This window comes from Lampetra fluviatilis, chromosome 16 (genome assembly GCF_964198595.1).
Source record: "Lampetra fluviatilis chromosome 16, kcLamFluv1.1, whole genome shotgun sequence".
Lineage (NCBI taxonomy): Eukaryota > Metazoa > Chordata > Hyperoartia > Petromyzontiformes > Petromyzontidae > Lampetra > Lampetra fluviatilis.
The window spans coordinates 12,081,947-12,103,683 of NC_136290.1; the positions used below are offsets into that span (position 1 = coordinate 12,081,947).

General features: G+C 53.8%; 1 protein-coding gene across 1 annotated transcript in view; it reads right to left on the reverse strand.

The window, feature by feature from the left end:
- Nucleotides 1-21,737, reverse strand: part of LOC144936547 (uncharacterized) — a 76,279-nt gene that overhangs the window by 24,824 nt on the left and 29,718 nt on the right. The window contains exons 2-10 of the mRNA XM_078863738.1: nt 21,097-21,203; nt 6,161-6,301; nt 5,154-5,559; nt 4,237-4,295; nt 3,865-3,997; nt 3,222-3,368; nt 2,270-2,313; nt 1,427-1,508; nt 527-670 (exon numbers count right to left, since the gene is read on the reverse strand). Of these exons, the coding sequence (XP_078719864.1) occupies nt 527-670; nt 1,427-1,508; nt 2,270-2,313; nt 3,222-3,368; nt 3,865-3,997; nt 4,237-4,295; nt 5,154-5,559; nt 6,161-6,301; nt 21,097-21,179 (1,239 nt within the window). The 5' untranslated portion in view covers nt 21,180-21,203. The remainder of the gene's footprint in view (nt 1-526; nt 671-1,426; nt 1,509-2,269; nt 2,314-3,221; nt 3,369-3,864; nt 3,998-4,236; nt 4,296-5,153; nt 5,560-6,160; nt 6,302-21,096; nt 21,204-21,737) is intronic.

Consider the following 21,737-nt stretch of genomic DNA (forward strand, 5'->3'; position numbering starts at 1 on the left):
GGGCGCATTTCATTCGTAGATTCCCAATGCACGCCCCGTGTATCTAAACCAGGAAATAAACAGGACCTGCAGGGCAAGTGGCCAGAACTAGGGAGTAAAGACCAGTTTAAATAGGCGAGTTTTCATGATGGACTGAAATATATCGAACCATTACCTCCTCAATTACCACCATCGCCATCTCTACCTTCCGACTGCACAATCGCTCCCTCTAACGCAATGTTCTCCATTGCAAGGCCCGTAGGTCACTGGCAGCCCCTGGTGGCCTTTAGCGTGGCCCCAGACAACACACAAAGAGTGAAAACACCCCCCATCATCATCGTGCTGCTGTCAAACCCAACAACGTTTCAAATGTGTGGCAGCCCTCGCACCGATGATGTCTTATCGGCGAAAGTGGCCTCCACCACCTCACGCCCTCTGAAAATAAGTTGAAAAACACCGATATAACCGCTGAGCCACTGGGCCGGGAAAGGCTGTAAAGGTGCAGCCCCTGGAAGTGCACGTCCTGTCGGTGGAGGGGGCCCCCCACCTTGTTGGAGGACCCCTTTGGGGCGGCCACGCCGCTGTAGACGTCGCCCGTCTCCCACATGTTCTTCTTGTTGGCGATGGTGTCCACGGCGACGGGCAGGTCGGGGACGCCCTGCTTAGGCGGCTTCGCTGCCTTTGCCGCGCTCTGCCCACGCGCACGCAACAAACACAAAGATTCCCCCCCCACCACCCGCGCGTATCATTTAGAAGAACTGTTGGGGCAAGTGCCATTCGCGAGCAGCAGCTACGAAGGCCGACACGGCGCACGAAGGTGGCGAGCACCACGCCCCGGCTGCCTTTGTCTCCCCAATGCTGATGTGGTTATACACCGCACCAGGTGCTCGTTTAAGGCTGAGTTGACATAGTCGAGGCCCGGGTACGGGTTCGGATGTTCGTCACCGATGTTGGCTGTGAACGGGAATCGGACTAGCTGGGTTTGTAGCGCAGTGCGCTAACGGCCACACGACCGCTCCTCACAATGCACACATTATAGGCACGTAAACACAATACATGCGGGCTGCATAAACAATGCACACGTGCATAATTTCATACGCAGTCACGTGCCTGCGTACAGAAAGACAAATATTCCCCGTATGGCCTTAACAGACTGTTGGGGCAAGTGCTGTTAGCGAATAGCACCTATGAAGGCCGGCAAGGCACAACGAGGGGGGTGGGTGGCCATCGCCACGCCCGGCCATCAACGCAGCAAACAAGAAAGATTGAACAGCAACAAGAAAACCCCGAGAAACCTCACAATACAAACGAGACTGTAAAAACGGAACAGCATTTTTTAAAATACATATATATAAATCTTGGGATTGAATCGTGTGAAAACTCATGGACTCGCTGGGTGGGGCCGGTTGGGAGGGGCGGATCGTCGGAGGCGCACCGCGCTGCCCACCTCGGCGGCCGAAGTGTACAGCTCCAGTTTGCTGTCGATCTTGCAAATCTCGAGCTGCGGCTGCTTGGCCTTGAGACTCCCGCTGGGGAACGAGTACACGGGCGGTCACAGTCAACATCATCGCAGCCGCCGTCGGTCATGATCTATCCACCGCTGGCAAGCGCTGCGATATCACGATCCATCCAGCACCTGCGCACAAGCTCATTTAATTGCTCCATCTCCAAGGCAAAGATACATTTAAAATATATTTGCGCACATATTATCTTGCCATTTGATTACATCACAGGCAGATTGCTTTCAGTGCCCCACGTAGGGGAGGATTGTGAAAAGAAATCGCACATGATAGCTGCCTTTAATTTTCCGTTGTACGGCAATGGGTTCTTTACTGATCATCATCATCATAATAAAGTGGTGAAGTCTGCTCAAACAGCCCCAATTACCTAAAGCTGTGGATTTAAAAGATGGCTGTTCCTTGACTGCTGTTGTTTGTGATGTGACCTAATGGACTAATTTATTTCTTTAGATCACTTTTTGTTGTTGTTTGTGCTTTTCGTTTAGGTGCAATTAATGATTTGTTTATTAATTTTATATTTTCCTTGGTAGTAGGGGTTTCCATTTGCTCGGTATGTGCGTGTGTGTTGGACTTCTTTCACGCCGTGCGTAGCCAACTGCGCATATGGGATTAGGTCCTTATATATAATTAACGTACGACGTTGCGGGACACTATTGGCATGAATGATGCTACATAAAATGACAAAAAAATATTTTGGTACTAATTATAAACGCTCGTGTGTGCGGTTCCAATCGCTAAGGCGTGAAAGCCCAGGAGCTCGTTCCACTCACCTCCTTTGCACCGAGCGGCTCAGAGACTCGGTCATCTCGCTCAGCTGTTGGGCGGACATGTTCCACACGGTTAGTTCGTCGCTACGCATGGGGAGCGGCATCGTCGCGGTTAGTGCGCCACGCTGTGAACCCGGCGACCCGAGTTCGATTCCCGCTCACAGCTAACACCAGTAACGACTATCTGAACCGGTCCTGGGCCTCCCCTAGATCGACTCGGCCTCAAATGAGTACCTGGTGCGGTGTGTAAACATCGCCATTGGGGAGACGAAGGACACCAGCCGTGGTTGCTGGCCACCCACACTCATGAGAATGTTGCTGAGTGTGTATCACGGTTCAAAAAAATTGTGGAATGAAGAAATAAAATAACTTGGGATGTGAAAAAAATAAATGACCTCTCAGACGAAAAGGCTCCAATGGTTTAGACACGGAATGCTAAATTATCCCGGAGAGAATACACCGCGTCTGGCACGACCTATGTATACAGGCTAGATATATATCTTAGTACCGAGACCCCCAGCCTTCACCAACCTGCGCTGACCACCGTGGTGAAGTATGGTCAATAACCCCTGTGACCCCGTGCGGTGTGGTGAGCTCCTCATGCAGCAGTGGAATAACAAGGGCTGCACACGTGCGTGCGTGCGTATGCAGAGGCAATGTGGAATGTAGGGAGCTAAAGAACCCTATGGGCATCGTTGGGAAACGTTGACATGATACAAATTAATTATTGGCGAGACCGATTCAAGACCGGCAAGAGCGGCCACGTCACTCGGCCCTATCGTGCAGTGAACATCTCTATCCAGCGTGTGCCGCCCCTAGGTCAACTCGACCTATAACAATGCAAAGATACCGCCCCGACAGTAGGTGCAGGGTTACAGGCGGGCGGGCGGCCGTCACGGCACTTCCCTGCCTCCACCGGCCCGTCGCGCATGACAGGCGCTCGCTACTCACTCACCTTTCCGCTGGCACGGGGCAGGAGGCCGCCGAACGACTCGTCCGCATCGCCGGGAGACGTCTCGGCGAGCGCCGATATCTTCCGCCGCTTGTCGTCCGCCAACCTCTGCCGCTCGGCCTCCTCGCGCCTTCTCTGCTTATCCTCCTCCTGCGCGCGACAAAAAACCCACGGGCGACGACGGGGCCGCGGGTTGGCGTCCGCACAATCCACGGCCGATGCCGTCGGGCAGGGCTAGCGGCGTGGCTACCGGGTGCGCAGGCGGTGCAATCGCAACGCCAGGGCCCGTGGGCTGCAGGAGCCCGGAAGGGGTGGGCCACTTGGGACGGGGCGACCGGTTTATTTCAGCCGGCGAGGCCCCATCGAGCGAAGCAGCTACGTTACCGGGACGACCACAGCCCAAGACCGTCGGCAGTGGCGGCAGTCGCGGGACATCGCAGTGGCATAGTTGTGTGGCCAGGTAGCTTCTCAAAAAGAGCTGTATAGCTCAGTGGGTCTTTCCTGGTAACATTTAAAAATAGTTTAGTTTGAAGTGAAAATCTCCCTTAACGTCTTTTATAAATCCAGCGTAAGCCAAGAGGAAATGTTTCTCCTTAATGCATTTCACGTGACCGTCCGCCGGCCTCGGGTAGAACTTGAGACCGACCTCCTCTCGTGCAGCTCTCTCCTCTTCCTCCTCCTGCTGCAGCTGCCTCCGTCGCTCTTCCTCCTCGTCGTCGTCCGCTTCGTCGTCGTCATCGTCGTCGTCACCCAGGCCCCGCGAGCGCCCGTTGGCACGGCTGTGGGGGGGCGACATCGGTGAGACGAGGGTACGGGGGAGACACGGCACGCGCGCGTGTGTGTGTGTGTGTGCAACGGCACGAGCTACATGCGTGTATCGTGAGCGGATGAATGGAGGAAACGTTACTATCGCAGGAGTGATGCGTGCAGAACTCTCCCATGGTGGGAAGAAGAGGGGTGGTTTGGTGAGATAACCAGAGATGTTCGGTGAGATAACCAAAGATGATAACAATCCCACCTCGACTTCCCCCATGAGCGGCTGTCTTCATCTTTTTTCTCATCGTAATCATCCTCCTCCTGTATGAAAACAATACAACGATAATAATGACAATGAGTTCACAATCATAATAGGTTACGTGGAAGAGTAGGCCAAACATACCTTCTGAAGGGGCTCTCTTTCTCTGTCAATCTCTCTAATAGAGGCTCTTCCACTAGCAGTGGCGTGGACAATAAATTGAACGGATGCGCCTCTACCACGTTTACGGTCATAAGCGAAAAAATAATTATATTGGCTTTTACTTTTTTTACAAGAATTTCCATTGTAATCTATGTTTTTGGCTTTTACAGACGCACAGATTCCTACTAAAAGTATATTTGCGGGTTAGCTGGCTAATTAATTGGTCGACCACCACACAGGTGTTGCAAAACTCCCTTCCAGCGAGCGTCGAGGAGGAGCCGTAACCCCTTTAGCTCGCCAGGTGAAAGGCGGTACAGTAAAAAATGTGGACTCCACCTGCGCACTCTGTGTGGGATAGAGTGTTCCCCCCTCGCACGCGTGAATTTTCTCCAGGTACTCCCGTTCCCTCTCGCACGTAAGCACCCATTAATTGCCCGGGAATATTTTCATGTACAGAGGAACGCAGAGCTTGGGCGATTCCTGGTGCCAGCTCACCGCTTGGCTGCATCTGCCATCCTGCCAATTTGTTGCCTTTCTCGCGCCCCTTTTGAGTCGATCTCTACCTTCCAGAGCAAGCGAATACGCAACGATACGGCGTCGTCCAAGTGCGTCCGCATCTTAAGACGGACGTACGGAGGCAATCGGCGGCGCGTTGTTTTACGCACACACTGGGAGCGGGCGGGCGTTAGGAACCCAAGGGCGCGTCTTTAAACCGGTCTCAAACCTCGACACCGCCACGTGTGAGGATCTTTGCCCACCTTCTCATCCTCCAGGGCCTTCTTCCGCTCCTCCTCCTCCTCCTCTTGGCGGAGGCGTCTCTCCATCTCACGCCGCTCCTCCTCCTCCTCCTGCTGGCGCTGCAGCTCCAGCTCCTGCTCCCTCCTCTCCCGCTCCCTCACCTTCTCCCGTTCCCGCTCGCGCTCCCTCTCCTCCCGTTCCCGCTCGCGCTCGGCCTCCTCCTCCCGCGCCGCCGCCGCCGCTGCCGCTGCCGCCGCCGCCGCTTCCTCCTCCTCCTCTTCCTCCGGCTGCTGCTGCTGGCGCTTCTGACGCCGCTCCTCGCGACGACGCAGACGCTCGGCGTGCTCGGCCTCGTCGCCGTCGTCGTCGCCGCCGCCGCCGCCACCGCCGCCGCCACGGCCGTCGATCTTCGCATTCGTCTCCTGCCTGCATCGTCCCCCGGAGTCAACCACCACCGTCATCATCATCATCATCATCACTGTCATTGTCGCAACCGCCGCCGTCATCATCATCATCACTGTCATTGTCGCAACCACCACCGTCATCATCATCATCATCACTGTCATTGTCACAACCACCACCGTCATCATCATCATCATCACTGTCATTGTCACAAACCGCCGCCGTCATCATCATCATCACTGTCATTGTCACAACCACCACCGTCATCATCATCATCACTGTCATTGTCACAACCACCACCGTCATCATCATCATCACTGTCATTGTCACAACCACCACAGTCATCATCATCATCACTGTCATTGTCGCAACTGCCGCCGCCGTCGTCATCGGCACCACAACGACCACCAACGCGAGCATCGAACTTTTGAGCATGACGCGCGCTCAAAGTTCGAATCCAATTGAGTACCAACATCATCATCACCATCACCACCACCGCCATCACAGCCACCGCCATCATCACACACCGCGAGCGTGACTGGGAGCATTGTGGAGTCGGTGAGAATTGTGGGGGGGGGGGTGGGGGAACTGCTGCGGGGCATTGTGGGAGAGCGGCGGGCACCACCTGACGTTGTTGACGGGCGCGTCGCCGGGCGTCTCCTGGGCGGCGGGGGCGGTGCCCGAGCGGAGGCGCTCCTCGCGCGCGCGGCGCCGCCGCTCCGTGGCCGCCTCCTCCTCGTCCTCGCAGCTGCGCAGGTTGATCATCCTGCACGGTGGGGGAGGAACGGAAAGATTTAGGTCAACGCGTCGTGTGTTAATGTGCGCGTGTGTGTGGGCACGCAAGATAATGACGATTATCTCAACCGGTGCTGGGTCTCCCCTAGGTCGACTCAGCCTCTAATGAGTAACCTGGTGCGGGGGTGTAAAAAAATCTCCACTGGGGAGACAAAGGCAGACGGGCGTGGTGCTGGCCACACACCCCCTCTCGTGTACCGTGCAGGGCTTCATAGGTGAGCTCTAAAAACACTCGCCTCAACAATCCGTTAAGACTATAAGGGGTATTTTTGTCTTTGTGTGCATGTGCGCGCACGTTAGCGATACGTTTTTTAATTATATCAAACATTTCTGATGTTTGGCTTCAAAGGATCATTCTGTACGCATTTGTAATGTCTCCGTGCAGGTTAAAGAGACGTCACTTGACGCTGCGTGACATCACTATTGGCAGGAAGAGTAAAGGGAAAGTGATGTCACGAGAGTGATGTGACTTCACGTGATGTCATGCTTTTCGGACCAATGCACAATTTCGTGTCTAGGATAAAATTTAGATTTTTTTTTGCACATCGTGCGCGAGTGGGCCCATTTCGCATGGCCTCGCTGCACCTAGCATGGCAAGAAGCACCGTGGGGACGTCACCATCACTGAGCAGCCAATCGATGGTCATTGCTGTTGTTGTGAACAGGGAGCGGCAGTGCAGTGGCGAGCGCACTGCGGTCCGATCCCGACAAGCCTGGGTTCGATTCCCAGCCAGGCTGACAGCAGTGGTGAGGGATATCTGAACCCTTCTCCTTTACCAAGGTGCAATGCGCTATTCATTGTGCCACCAGTTCCAGCATTCGTTTGGATACATATACACATTTGGTTCCTCGTCGCATAGTCACAAAATAGCTAAAAGATGTATTTTCTTTTTAATAAAAATATTCTACTCGTCTTGATATGGTGAACAAGCTGCCATTAGGGGGTCGCCTAGGCTTAAAAAACTGCGCTGAGATGTTTCTTTACATTGCGGGCTCGATAATGGTACTCACAACTGCAGCTGCTATTATTACAAATTTGCCCCGAAAAAAAACCGTAAAAAAATGAACACTCGCAAACTTGTAAACCGGTAACGCTTTTGGCTCGCACCATCGGCATTACCGGAGCCAGCAGCCTTGTGGGGGGGGGGGGTTTCGTAGGGGGCGGCCGCAGGCGGGGGGGGGTGATGGAGACGTGCTTATTAGCGTCTTATTATAACTTGGCACGCTGCGGAAACGTAATCATGTGACGATTACACCCACCCCGGAGCCCACCGCTCCGTCGCCGAGTTCACTGCCCCCCATCGCCCCCCCCTCGCTGGGATCGCGTCAGCTGCTCAGCCGACATTTCCTTCATCCCCCCGTGACTCACGGGCAGCGTAACCCGGCATCAGTCAACGACGGACTGGGCTCAAACCTCATCCGGCCATCGCTGGGGGAAGACGCGGCTATATCCTCCTGCGCCAATGGACGATTGCGAATAATAGCCCCAGGGCCATGGCTCCCGGTCACCGATCTCAAACAAATACGAACGTTCAACTCGCGCTCAAAACGACGGTGACCCAGTGACGAAAGTTAATTCTGATGGTGTTCTCGAAGGGCTTCCTCTTACCCGCACGATGGCTCGGACAAAAGGAAGAGCGTTGCGCACGGATAGTAGGAAGGTTTGCGGATAATAGGATGTGCGGATAGTCGAGACTCGGTTAAGAGGCGTTTCGCCTCTCAATGTAATTAGTATCGTTGCTTGTTCATCATGGCCATCAATCGTCCTGTACAGCGGCTCTCTTATTACTGCGTCCCTGCCATATCTTGCACTCGCTCTTAAAATAAATAAAATAAAATGCTCTGTTGGTTTAACTCGAGCAGAACACATTGAATATGTTCTGGCCGATAGATCAGTTTTGAGTTTCAACCGTGGTATGCCTTAGACCCGTACACGTACAGAGACACAGCTCCACCGTGTCGCCGTATAGACTGTTGGGGCGAGTGTTAGCACGCACCTATTCAGGGCAGTGCAGCACAAGAGGGGATTACGTGGGCCTGCAGGTCTGCTGGCCCACGTCGTCCTCGCTTGTGCTGCACTCATGCCTGACCACCTTTGTCCGCCTAGTGCTAACGCCAGGTGTCACCTCCACGCTGTGAAAAGTACAACACATTTCCTCATCGGTGGCCGAGTGCAGTGCTTGGACCACTTCAGGCAGCTGGGGGTGAGTGCTGGTTGTGAGCATCTACTGAAGGCACGCAGAGTGACAGTGTAGCTGGTACCGTGCTGATGTTTACGCAACGGTGATGTTTTTCTCTCCGTAATCGCGGCAGTCGATCGAATCTCAAAGGGTTAGTGAATAATCGTCGCCCGTCTAGCCCGGGGACGTGTGGCGGTAGATCTCACGCACGTGATCCACGTGCGGACCTGTAACCCCCGCCATACACAAAGGTCGTCTTGCCTTCAAGAGATGTTTTTTTTTGTCCGCTGGACGAACGTGAAGATTTACGTGGAGGACACTCGTGCTCAGGGTGCGTCGGTTTGTGGAGGTGCCCTCGACACGAGACCAACACCACAAGGCTCAAGGCTGGGATGTTTGGTTTATTATTTTTTATACGAGGAGATTCTGAACCCGGGGGGCACAGGTGTGTCAATTCAGGCCGAGTCTCACCGAGGCGATGTCCAAGACCGGTTAAGTCGCCGCTTCCTACTGACGCTAGCCGTGCCCAGAAATCAAACGCAGTTCACCGGGGTTCATGGCAGTGCAGTGCATACATCATTGCACCACCGTCTCCGACGCACAACAACCACCACCACCATTCGCGATTAAGTTGTGGTAACGTCACCACGGTGTTGGTGTAGGCCAGGCACGCGTTTAGGCCACGGAAAATGATACTGCACACACACACACTACATTTGAGATACTGTACTAACAGTGATGCACAAGCTCAAAAAAGTAACAGTCTCATCAAATAGCACTACCTAAAATAATAATTTAAAAAATACACAATAAATATTTAATAGGCGACATGTTGGGCGATGACAGAGCGGTCATTTCCAGAAATGTATGAGGGATTATTTATTTATTTCCCTCGCACACGGACAAAGATAGACAAAGATCCCCGTGTAGCCTTGACAGACTGCTGGGGCAAGTGCTTTTCGCAAGCAACTATGAAGGCCGGCTCGTCACACAAGGGGGTGGGGTGGACAGCACCATGCCCGACCGCCTTTGTCTCCCTGGTGGCGATGTTTATACACTGCCCCAGGTAATCATTTGAGGCTGAGTCGACCTAGGAGAGGCCCATGCCCGGTTCAGATAATCGTCACTGGTGCTGGTGGCCGTGAACTGGAATTGAAATTGGGTCATCGGTTTCGTAGCGCAGCGTAGCGCTAACCACCGCTCCCCGCAACACAGACACAAAGACATGTACACACACACATGCACACATCTGCATGCACAAGCATTAACACACAGCACGTGCACCCAACAGAAGATTTACTTTGTACATCAGGGGAGGAGGAAACGGAGGGAGAATTCGTGAATTGTGAAGTCGGCAAAAGCCTCCATTATCCTCCCCGCAGCTTTCACGCTTCCCACAAGGCCACATTCTTTTGTTCCCTGAAGGAATTTTCTCTTAAAACACGAGCAAGTGAGCGAGCGAGAGAGAGAATTCCTCTGCAAGGGAAGTGTATCTACCAGCCGACACTAAAATATACAATACTGTACTTGCGCATTCCTTCCCAGAAGCACGCCCCGATTGCAGCGCAATATATTCCCCCTCACTCTTTAAACGCTAAACAGGCAACCTTATAATTTATTGCCGAAGATTTGAAGGGGAAAAAATGTGTTCTGGTCGCCCATCTTGAGCCATATGTTGTGTCAGGGTTAGGGCTCGCATTGAGGCACCCTGTCTGAAAATGACAAACGTTGTGAGACATTTTTTTTATCATTAATATTTACATCAGCCTCGGGTTCCAGATATGCATTTTACGGCAGCTGTCTGCGTGCGTCTGGGAAAAAGAAAGAAGGGAAGGAGTGGGAGAATAGAGGTAAAGGGATGGAAAAGTAACGGATACATGGAACCAAAAGGTCAGGAGAGGTGCTTGGCGGAGCGGCTGCGTCTGCTTTCACAGCGGCCAGCGGGGAGAGTGGAGTGGGGAGCGGTCGTGTAGTGGTTGGCACGCCGTGCTACAAACCCGATGACCCGAGTTCTATTCCCGCTGACGGCCAACACCAGCGACAATTATCTGAACCGGTCCTGGGCGTCCCATAGGTTGACTCAGCCTCAAATGAGTACCTGGTGCGATGTGTACAAACGTGGCCGCTCAGATGACAAAGGCGGCCGGGGGAGGTGCTGGCCACCCACCCCTTCGTGCGCTGTTCTGGCATTCACCGATGCTCGCTAAAAGCACTTGCCCCAACAGTCTGTTAATGCTATAGTGGAGGGTTTTTGTATGTTGAACTTCTTTCACACCGTACATCGTGATGGGAAAATCTGCAGATAATTGCAGATAAAAGAAGGAATCTGGGTGTGGATAATTTGAGTTTTCATGGACCCCACAGCTCGTGCGAATAATAGGGTCGCGGATAGGAGGTGTTCCCTACCAATGCTGTCCTGTAGTTTCCCACAGACACACGCATAACTAGAACTGCCCAAAACTGTGAACTTGGTTTAGCGGCAAAAATTGTCATATTCTGCAGTCAAAATAATCTATTTGAAGACGCGATGATGACTGGCATGGCTTGCTCAGGGACCTCGTCTTTGATACAAATGTAAAATATTAAAACGAAAAGTTTGCGTTTCTGTCTTTCCCGTTTCCAGCTGTGTCGCTGTCGTCATCAGTAATTTGTTTGGCACGATCATGACAATCGTAATGCCCTGAATCCAGGAAAGCCTGACGCCAACTACTCTTCTTCGTGAGGGTTCTGCTACGTTGGGAAGTTGCTTGGCTTCATCATATTGGTAGAAACTGGATAAAACTCATGCAAACAACGTCAAATTGCCACACAGATGGATTCAATAATCCATTGCCATTACCTTCTGGCCACCGATGCTTTCATCCAAAAGTGAATAGAAACTGGTTGACGGTAATACATATAAAGAAGTGGCTTATTGTCCCCAAAAACCCATCCCAATTCCTGACCACAATCAATCCCAGAATCTGCACTCTCTCTCCCCCTCCCACTCGCATCACATCCCCATCCTCCTCCTTCCACCTTTGTCTTCACCTCCGCCCGAATTCAACACAGCCGCCGTGCTCTCGTCTCTGCCACAGGCCCTCTTGGGGGCCCACCCGCCCATCCGCAACGCCCCCCCCTCTGCCTCTCCGACCCCACCCTCGTGGCCGCGCGATGTTTACACGATTCTGCAAGCCAAGCCGCCGCTCTCAAGCCCGCTATGCTGCGGCTGCGCGAGACATGAAATCATTGCCTTACATGGGCAGGCGGTGCTAAACTCTCCGCTCCGGCATCTCGTCCCATCCGCTCCCCTAGCCCACAGCTAGCAACAACTACCCTACCGATACCGACGGAAACAACGAGGCACCCCAGCGTCACCACCAACGATACCAATTTCAACAGCGACTGTCGGTGATGCCAGCGATCTCCTTACCACCGATACCACCATGACCACCAGAATCACCATCAACACCATCATTACTAGTCCCATCACCAGCACGACTACCATTACCACCATCACCAATGCTACCATTACCATCACCACCACAAAACATCCCGTGACCACCAGCACCATAATTACCACCACCTCTACAACCACCACCCTCACCACCACCATGAACGCCACCAAAGACAAAGACACCCCGTGTAGTCTACCTAGGCAGTTAGCGAGCACCTATTAAGTCCTGAACATCAAATGAGGGTTGTGGTGTAGCCAGAAATACAAAAAGCCATCTCTGCCTCCTCAGTGCTGATGTTTACACAACACACCAGGTGCTCATTTAAGGCCGAGCTGACCTTGGGGTAGGTCCAGGACCGGATGTGAAATCACTCGCTACTGATGTTGGCCGTGATCACAAATCAAACCCGTGTCACGGCGGTCCGTAGTGGCACAGCTCACAAACTGCACCGCCCCCCCCATCACCAAAGACAAAGATCCGCCGTGTAGCCTTAACAGACTGTTGGGGCAAGTGATGTTAGCGAGCACCTATGAAGGCCAGCACGGCACACGAGGGCATGGGTGGCCAGCATTACGCTCGTCCGTCTTTGTATCCCCAGTCACGATGTTTATACACCACACCAGGTACATATTTGAGGCCGAGTCAACCTAGGGGAAGCCCACGACTGGTTCAGATAATCGTCACTTGCTGTTGGCCGTGAGCGAGAATCGAACTCGGGCCCCAGGTTCGTAGCGCGGCGCGCTACCCGCTACACTACCGCCCCGCACCACAACTATCACCAGCTCCATCACCATCCCCTCCCCACCATCCTCACCATCACCACCCCCGTCGCCCGAGAGGTGCGGCCACACCCCACGCAGCACCCACAAGAGTGCGGCCGGCCAACATTCTGCGCATTCTTCCGCGGGATTTCACGGGTGGTACAGAAGGGGAAAACTATAATCCGCGAGCTTTCGCGTGGATTTACGGCCAGTAAACTGCTCTCTGGCCCTGAGAGCCTCTAAATGCCCCCGGCTTCATCCTCTACTAACACGGCGTCTCTCCCGTGATGCAGTTCTGTAGTCTCAGCCCGATGTTCCTTACTCACCGCACTGGGTACAGCTGCAGCGGTGTAATTGCACTGCTCATGCCACTGCTCGGAGAAGGGTCCTCTTCAGAAGGTACAGAATAGGTAAAGGTGCAGCACTGCAATTTCTCGCCCTAATGCGACTCTTGGTGGAAAGGCCATCCCTAGAGGGAGCTCAAGGGCGAGCCTCTCTAAAAAAAAAAGGTGTCTTGGCCTACTCTTCCACGACTGGCCGGACGTCTTGGAAGAGGTGGGAGAACCCCACACTTTACCCCACCCACACACACACGGCCTGCAGGTCAACTAACGATGACGTTACCCTTTTATATCGCTGTGTGGACAGAGGCGGGGTTGTCAGCCTGGGAAGGCAGTCACCGCGTTTAGTAAGCACGGTCAACATCAGAGCTGAGAAATATGCCTCCTTCTTAAAGTAGCCGCATTGACAGCTATAATCACAATGCAGGGGCAGCAACATTTGCCTGTATATTTGCATTGCGTACGAGTGGCTAATGCTTGACACACTGCAGACCGTACCGTTGATTTATTTATGTATTTGTTTATTTAAGATTTTCTTCGCGAGGGGACTGGGCTCTCAGCCGGGCTTGCCGAGAGTATATTTTGGTTTGAAGAAATATTACCTATTGTTTTGCGCGGTCTGCATTTTGTTTATCTTGGCCATGGTTTTTGCACGCAACGCCGCGCGGCCTTGCACATACATACGTTGAACTTCTTTCACACCATACGTAGCCAACCGTGCTGATCCAGAGGCCTTGTGCGGGCCGACTGCCATAGTGGAAGCTAGTTGGAGCGGCGTGGGCTAGCAAGCACGCAGTTGGCGCAACTGCACCAGGGCCCCACCAGGGCCCCATCCGGGTCCCACCAGGGTACTAAAAGAGGCCCCATCAGGGCCCCACTGGGGTATAAAGAGGACCCCACAAAGGCACCACCAGGGCACCACCAGGGTCCCACCGGGGCACCACCAGGGCACCAACAGGGCCCCACCAGGGCCCCGCCAGGGCCAGGCACTTTCAATCCCTTGCACCCAGGGCCCATGCCAAGCAGGCATCGCCACTGGGCACTCATCTCATTGTGCCGCTGCTACGCGGCCCGCAGAGAAGCGTCGCAGCGAGGAATTTGAACTCTCGCCCGTAAATGAGACCACATGGAACACCCTCTCTCTGCCATTGTCATTCTACTCTCTGTTGTTCTACTCATGACTGAGTATTTGTGAACCCAATGATGCAGCTACTCCACTCCCCGTGATGTTGGGCTACAGCGATGGCATCGGTTTACTCCCGTCCTTCCGGTTTTGTTCACAATACTTTACTCTCTGTTTGTCTTCTCTTTGCCCTCCGCTTTAGCAAACAATTGACAGTTTCTCTGGTGTTATCCCCGTCATGCCTATGGCCGTGTGTCCGAAATATTTTAAGTTTCCGCCTATTCTGCTACGGTGCACATTGGTCGGACTTTATCAACAATCCATTGTGCTTCACCGTCGTCAATTCTTCTCACCGTCCACGGGGGAGGCACGCAGTCTTCTCCGGGTGCCGCGGCTCAAAATCCGCGGTCTTTCCCTCTCCTGCCTGGCGGCAATTGGTCACCCGAGTTGAGTCGATTAGATTCTGAACCAATTCCTACGACACACTTTACATTGTCAATAATTCAGCACCATATGCAGATCGAAAAACGTAGATTATTTTTTCCGCAGTCCGACGGGTTTATTGTGGGCGTAATAACCGGTCGCGTGCGTGTCTGGATTTTAGTTTTTTTCAATTTTACAAATTCAATTCAGGCCTCAATTATAGCTGGGCCTCTCCAGGTCAGCGACCTGGAAAATATCTCTGCTGCCAGTACACCACACCCAGTAGAGCCATCACACGATGGCTGTATATCTGCCAGTCAAGTGGCACCTAATCGAGTCTACACAACGACGTGGGATAATATTCAGCGAGCGAGCGAGCGTGAGCCCTGATCGTATCGCGTTTGCACACCCACGCGACGCTCCCCTTGGCGATCGTCGGTGCAGCCGACGTGGGAAGGATTTTAGGCTCGAGACCGCGTCTCCTCGGCCGTTCCCGTGAAACGCTACGTCGATGACACGCGTGATAACCCCTGCTCGCCGCTATCTCCGACGCGAGCGTGCGTGCGTCGCACACTCCGGCTCTGGCGGTGCGAAGCCGTGACGGGACGATGACTGACGATCAGGGTTAAGGAAGGGCGATGGTGGTGGTGATGGTGGATGTGGTGTCGGCAGTGGTGGTGATGGAAAGACTTACAGCTGCCGGCAGACATGGATACAGGCACAGACAGAATGGTGGAGAGAAACGCACACAAGGAGGTAGACAGAGAGACAAAGAGTGAAACAGAGAGCAAAAGTTGAATACAATGGTGGTCATGGTGGAAATGGTGATGGCAGCCGCGGTGATGATGGCGGTGATGGTATGGGGAGAGAAAGAAGTGGCGTTGATGATGGTGGCAGTGGTGATGGTGGTCAGGGGGAGACATGAGGAGGCGGCTGTGATACTGGTGGTGAGGTAACAATGGTGATGATGACGATGGTGGTGGTAGTTGCGAGGGGGGAGGAAGCGGTGGTTGTGGTGGTGGTAAGTAGGGAGAGAGGTGGTGGTGGTGAGTGGATAGGAAAGTGGTGGTGGTGATGGTGAGTGGGGCGAGACGAGAGGTGGTGGTCGTGGTGAGGAGAGAGGGAGGGAGGTGGTTATGGTGGTGGTGAGTGGGGAGGGAAGAGGAGGAGGAGGTGGTGGTGTCGAGAGGGGAGGGAAGAGGTGGGTGTGGGAGAGTCGTGGGAGGGCTCCGAGCCAGGCTTGGCCGTTCCCGTGGCCGGCAGGGCACGCGGGGCGGCTGACGTCTTAATTGGACGTCCAGGAGGACGCGGCTCCCTTCCCGTCTGCTCCCCGTGGACCCACGCGCAACGAACCGGATCCACGCGGCAAACGGATCCGGATTTGTCGCTCGGACTTCTGCCACGGTCGTCCCGTGGGCTCGCCTCAGAATTGGTTTTTTTTTAATTCCTTTTGGCTGAAGCCTCTTTATTGCATTAACTCTGTCCCAGACGTAGAGAATGATGACACCCGTGGTCGGAACGCCTTTGTTTGGCAAAGCAACCCAAAGATCTGGCTGATTGTAAAAAAAACGTTACGTTTTAAAATAAGCGTTAAATTTAACGGCAAGTTTTCTAATGATGGTGTTAAACAGGGTTGGAGGGTTCCACCCCGCCTTCACGCGGCTATGAATAGCATCACCGTTTGTTATTGTCTCGTTTGTACAGTTGTGTTCGCTCCATTATCCCTGAATGTTATCATCGGCATCGTCAGCTATTCTTTATCCACTGCTGGGCGAAGTCAGTCCTCCTCCCCACCTCCCCATGAAGTCCCACGATACAACAACCCGTTAGGGCTGCGGGCCGATATCTTGGGCCCCCATCCCCGCAGAGGGAGGCCATCCTCTTGCGTGTGTTCTCTCCTCTGGCTGCCGCTCCATCGTCAGTCTCGAAGCGTCGGCCATCGCCCCTTCAAGGGAAGCGACCTACCCGAAGCCCGCTCCGATTTCTTTTTCAACTTGCGTGCGTTCTCTCATCCGCGAATTCGTCGTTCGAGCGTTGCGCCCCCCTGCCCCCCTGCCCTTCCATTCCTCGCTTCGTATTCCCCCTGTGCGCCTTTGATGAGCGCGGCTGGCCGCGTACGTTGCGCGAAAGAAGTTCAACACGCGCACACGCACGCCGCTTTTCGGCCGGCATTCCCTTTCACCGACGTCCCACGGCCGCCGAGCCGTCTGCACGATGTCACTGGTGGCCGAGCCTGCGGTCCTCTTACTCCTCCGCAGTTTCCTCTTTGTGTCTCGCGGTGTGCGACAGTCCGATCAAATGCAAAAAATTCCGGGGGGGGGGCAGGGGAGGGGGATTGGGGGAGGAGGTGTAACGGGGGTAGGAAAAACAAGCGCAAGCGTTGTGCGCCCTCCTCCCCGTCCTCCTCCTCCTCATCTCTCTCTCTTTCTCTCTGTGGTGCGTGAGGAATGTTGGCGGCAGGAGCAAAGGAGAGGTGCGGACGTGCAGGTGATGCGGGGACCGCGGGCTCCGGGCGCGGCGTGTAACATGTGCTCGGTATAACGCGCCTTACCTCACCGTGCCACCGTATAAATCAGATGAAAAATTGGCAATTGTTTCAAATTCCTTTTGAACCCGGCTGCAGCGGTGTGGGGTGGGCGGCCCGGGGTAGCGGGGGAAGAAAGAGATGGATGTTGGGGTGGGGACACGGTGGTTGGGGGTGGGGGTTATGAACGTCTCACATTCTGGGTCGGACTTACGCGACGCAGAAGAGAAACGGCCGGCACCAAGCACACGAGGTGCAGTAGGTTGGTGCGGGGCCTACGTTATGGGCAGCGGAGGGCAGTGCACCGAAATGCATAGGCGCACTGCGCTGTGCCGTGCTCCCCACTTCAACCAATCCACAGTGACCAGCGTGGCGAAGTACGGTCAAAAGACCCACGCGGTGTGGCGAAGCCCTCATCCAGCGGTGCGATTAACAAAAAGAAGTACGCAAGTAAAACGTACGCAGATATAACGCTCGACAGTGGCCAAACAGCTCAGGGCGGGGGGGGGGGGGCAGGGAGGTGGGGGTGGTGAGGCCGTGTGAGTGACAAGGAGCCGGCTCCGCTGAGAACCTGGGATCGAATCCGGGTTGCAGGCGGGGACCGGCGACACGGTGGCAGCCAATCACGCGGAGACGGAGCGGTGGGATTGAGTTTGATCGTGGCATTGTTAGCACTTAGCCGGTGACGGACTGGAGAGGCCTCTATCCAACAGCGAACCGAACTTGGCTCATGATGATGATCATTTTTATCCAAACACTGCACTGTTAGTTCAATCGGCGGGTCACATGTGGTGGGGTAAAGTGTGGGGTCCTCCCACCTCTTCCAAGACTTTTCTGACCAGCGTGGAAAAGTAGGCCAAAGACACTCTCTTGAGAGAGGTTTTCTAGAGCTCCCTCTAGGGCAGGCCCTTCCGCCAGCAGTGACGTAAACGAGACATTGCGGAGCTGCACCTTTACATATTCTGTGTTGTATATACAATGTTAATGTCGCTATGCTCAGCACAGTATAGGATTGCACAGCTGCAGTTCACAGCTGTGGATGTAGCAGAGTGTAAGCGGGGCTCTGCTCTACCAGGGAGGGAAATTAATATCGTATTTTATTAATGAAACTAGAATGGTTAAAGCACAAAGCAGACTTCTCATAATCAAGCCTATTGTTCATTTCCGCAGTCCGATTTTTCCACCCCGAAAAATAATAGCGGGTCAAAGTTCCGGAGATTCACAGCTCCTACGCCAGATCCTAAATGGCTTCATATCCTTCCTGGATTAAAGTTCTCAACGGTCTCATGTATAGAGCTCATATGCGTCACTTCACTGGCCTGTCATTAACTGTACTATTTCATGGCACCACCATCATCATCGTCGTCACAACACGATGAACGCACCAATGCGTAGGTGTTTCGCGGTTGTGCTTTTTAGCTCTGATGTGTTTTCAGTCGAGTTATCGACCGGATAATCAGTGGAGTGATGGACCACTTACATCACCAGATCGCCCACTCCTTATGAGTGTGGGCATTGCTGTGCGTGCGAGTGTGCGCACGTGTGGTTGTCGAGTGGGGAGCTGGTAGCGTAGCGGTAACAGCGTTATGCTACAAACCCGGCGACCCGAGTTTGATTCCCGACCAACACCGGTGACGATTATCCAAATCGGTCCTGGGTCTCCCCTAGATCGACTCAACCTCAAATGAATACTTGGTAGGATGCGTAAACATTGCCGCTGGGGAGACAAAGGCGGCCGGGCGTGGTACTGACCACCCACCCCCTCGTGTGCCGTGCCGGCCTTCATTAGGCGCTAATCGCCAAGCAGCGTTTGCCCCAACAGTCTGTGAAGGCTACACGGGGGATCTTTTGTCATTTGCGAACGTGCTGCTCATTGTGCAACTAAATTGGAGAAGCTTACAGCGCGTGGAGAGGTACGTCGGACATCGTACAAGTGGTGCAACGAGCGCCAACACCCGAACACCCGAGGCGAGAGCAGTAATGCAATTTAACCTGGGAGTTTTCGGGTTACTTTGAGCATTCGTAATGGACTGGACTCACAAGAGTGCGCAACAACAAACATTCTAACTTCTTGAATTTTACGACATTTTAATGGCAACTTCATCTCACGGTGGTGTACAAAATTGTGAGACCGGTCCATCACAAGGAACGAGGCGGTGTAGGTCCACTAGACTATTACATCTACATGAAGGCCTCTCCACAGTGTCAGTCATGGTCGCTGTTTGTCCAAACTTCACCGCACCGCTCTTCGCGGGTTGGCAAAGAGGAAGCCCGGCACCGGGTTAGACTTCACTCGCCGCTGATGTCAGCCGTGGCTGGGAATCGAACTCAGGGCACCAGGTTAAACGTGCAGTCTGCTAACCACCGTGCCACCACTGCCCCATGCACTGTACACCGTTTGGTTTTGTTGAGAAGAGACTGACAGTCATAGACAGAGGGAAATGGGAATAGGAATGAGAATGGGAGGGTATTTGGGGATAGGCAGAGGAGAATGGGAAGGTATTGAGCCTGGACTTGAACTGGGGCAGGGAGTCAACAGCATGAACGTCTGGGGTGAAGGAATTCTAGACCACAGTGAGGGAGTAGCCAAGGGTAATTAGCCACCGTGCACTGAGCAAAGTCAACCGGTGGCTTCAAAACAAAACCGAAATCCTTGGTTGCTGGAGAGAAGAGTACGTGGAGGGGAGTAGAGAGAAGAGAAATGAGGGGGTAGAGGTAGGATGGATGTGAGCGGGCATCGTTGTTTTACTCAACGACAACAAAAACTCAAAAGCCACGTTGGCGGAGAGACACGAATCGCCCCCCCCCCCCCCCATGCATGATCAACGGCGGACACCACCACTCCCCATCCACGAGGCGAACGGACGAGCCTGAGAAAGTCGAAATTCTGCTGCCATCCGCGGTAACAAGAAAACCCCGCGGTGACTGGCCGGCAACTATGGCGGCGGCGGCGGTAGCGCCGCATCCTGTGTGCACGTACAGTATGCCGGACTTCTTTCGCACCGTGCGTAGCCGGGCGTGCTAGTCGGAGGCGACGTCACAGACGTCGTCTACACCCCCGCCCCACCCCCGTGGCATTAACCTACCTGACCCCTCCCCCAACAATACATCTAGGGACATAGGCAGAGGGTAACAGGAGATTTGCTACGTATAGTTCGTGTATGATGATGGCCAATGGCCTAGGATTAACCGTGCGTGTACCTCTTGCGTACGACGCTCACAAAACGAGCAGAGTGCCGGGCAGCTAAAAACACGGAGCGACTCGGCACACTTGCTGCACAGGTGGCGCATCTGCCGGTCATCTCTGTCAGTTAACACACAACACCTGGGTCTGGTCCGTGATTTCCTGCAGGAAGCCTTTGACACTTCACGTGACGTCAAAGTGCACCTAGCCTGGCACAAGAGCGGTGGTGATGTCACCCGTACTTAGTAGAAAATGGAGGTTTTTGCTGTTGTGCGTTCTGTGTGTGTCTTTGTTTGAGTGTTTGTGTATGTTTCTGTATGTGTGCGTATATCTGTGTGTATATGTCTCGATGTGTGTATCTGTGTGTGTGCACGTTTGCCTTCGTGTGTATCTGTGTGTGCGCATGCAATGCCTCTATGTGTGTGTGTATATATCTGCGTGTTTGTGTGTATATCTGCATGTGGTCAGCATGCTGCGCTACAAACTGGGCGACCCGAGTTTAATTCCCGCTCACGATCAATAACAGTGGTGAATATTTGAACCAGTCTTGGGCCTCCCATAGTTAAACTCAGCCTCAAACGAGTACCTGATGCAGTGTGTAAACATCACCACTAGGGAGACAAGGCGGCCATGGCGTGGTGTTGGCCACCCACCCCCTCGCGTGTGCCGTGCCGACCTTCATTAGGTGTTGCTGGCTAACAGCACTTGCAACCAACAGTCCGTTGAGGCTACACGGGGGACCTTTGTCTTTGTGTGTGTGTATCTGCGTGTGCGTCGCGGATGGCCGCTCTCACCGCTCGGTCTCGCGTCTCATGTCCTCGCGTTTCTGCCGGCGCTCCTCCCGCCTGCGTTCCCAGTCGTCCATGCTGTCCGTCATGGCTCCCTCGCTCGCCTGCTCACCCTGCGGTGGTCGTGGCGTGGTAATAGCGGTGGTGTTTGTAGGGCGGTGGTAGTAGTGTTAGTGGTGTGGGTGGTGGTGGTGGTGGTGTTAGAGGTGTGGGTGGTGGCGGTGGTAGTAGTGTTAGTGGTGTGAATGGTGGTGGTGTTAGCGGTGTGGGTGGTGGTGACGGTGGTAGTCGTGTTAGTGGTGTGGGTGGTGGTGTTAGTAGTGTGGGTGTTGGTGTGGGTGGTGGTGGTGGTGATGTTGGCGGTGGTGGTTGAGGTGGTCACATTGGAGTTGGTTCGTTGGCAGGCAGGTGGGAGACAGGGAGTGAGGTACAAACACACCATCGGTTAATAAATACAAACGTATCCGATTATCCATAATCACATTGCTTTTCATGAGCCCCACTACATTACCACATTCAGGCTGCCCAGTGCGCCGCACAAAGATCCCTCTTATTGTACGCCTTAAGGCCATAATAATCAAATTAAGCATTTGGTGATACTGCGTTGGCAGTGGTGCACAAGTACAAATAACAAAAACGCAAGACAT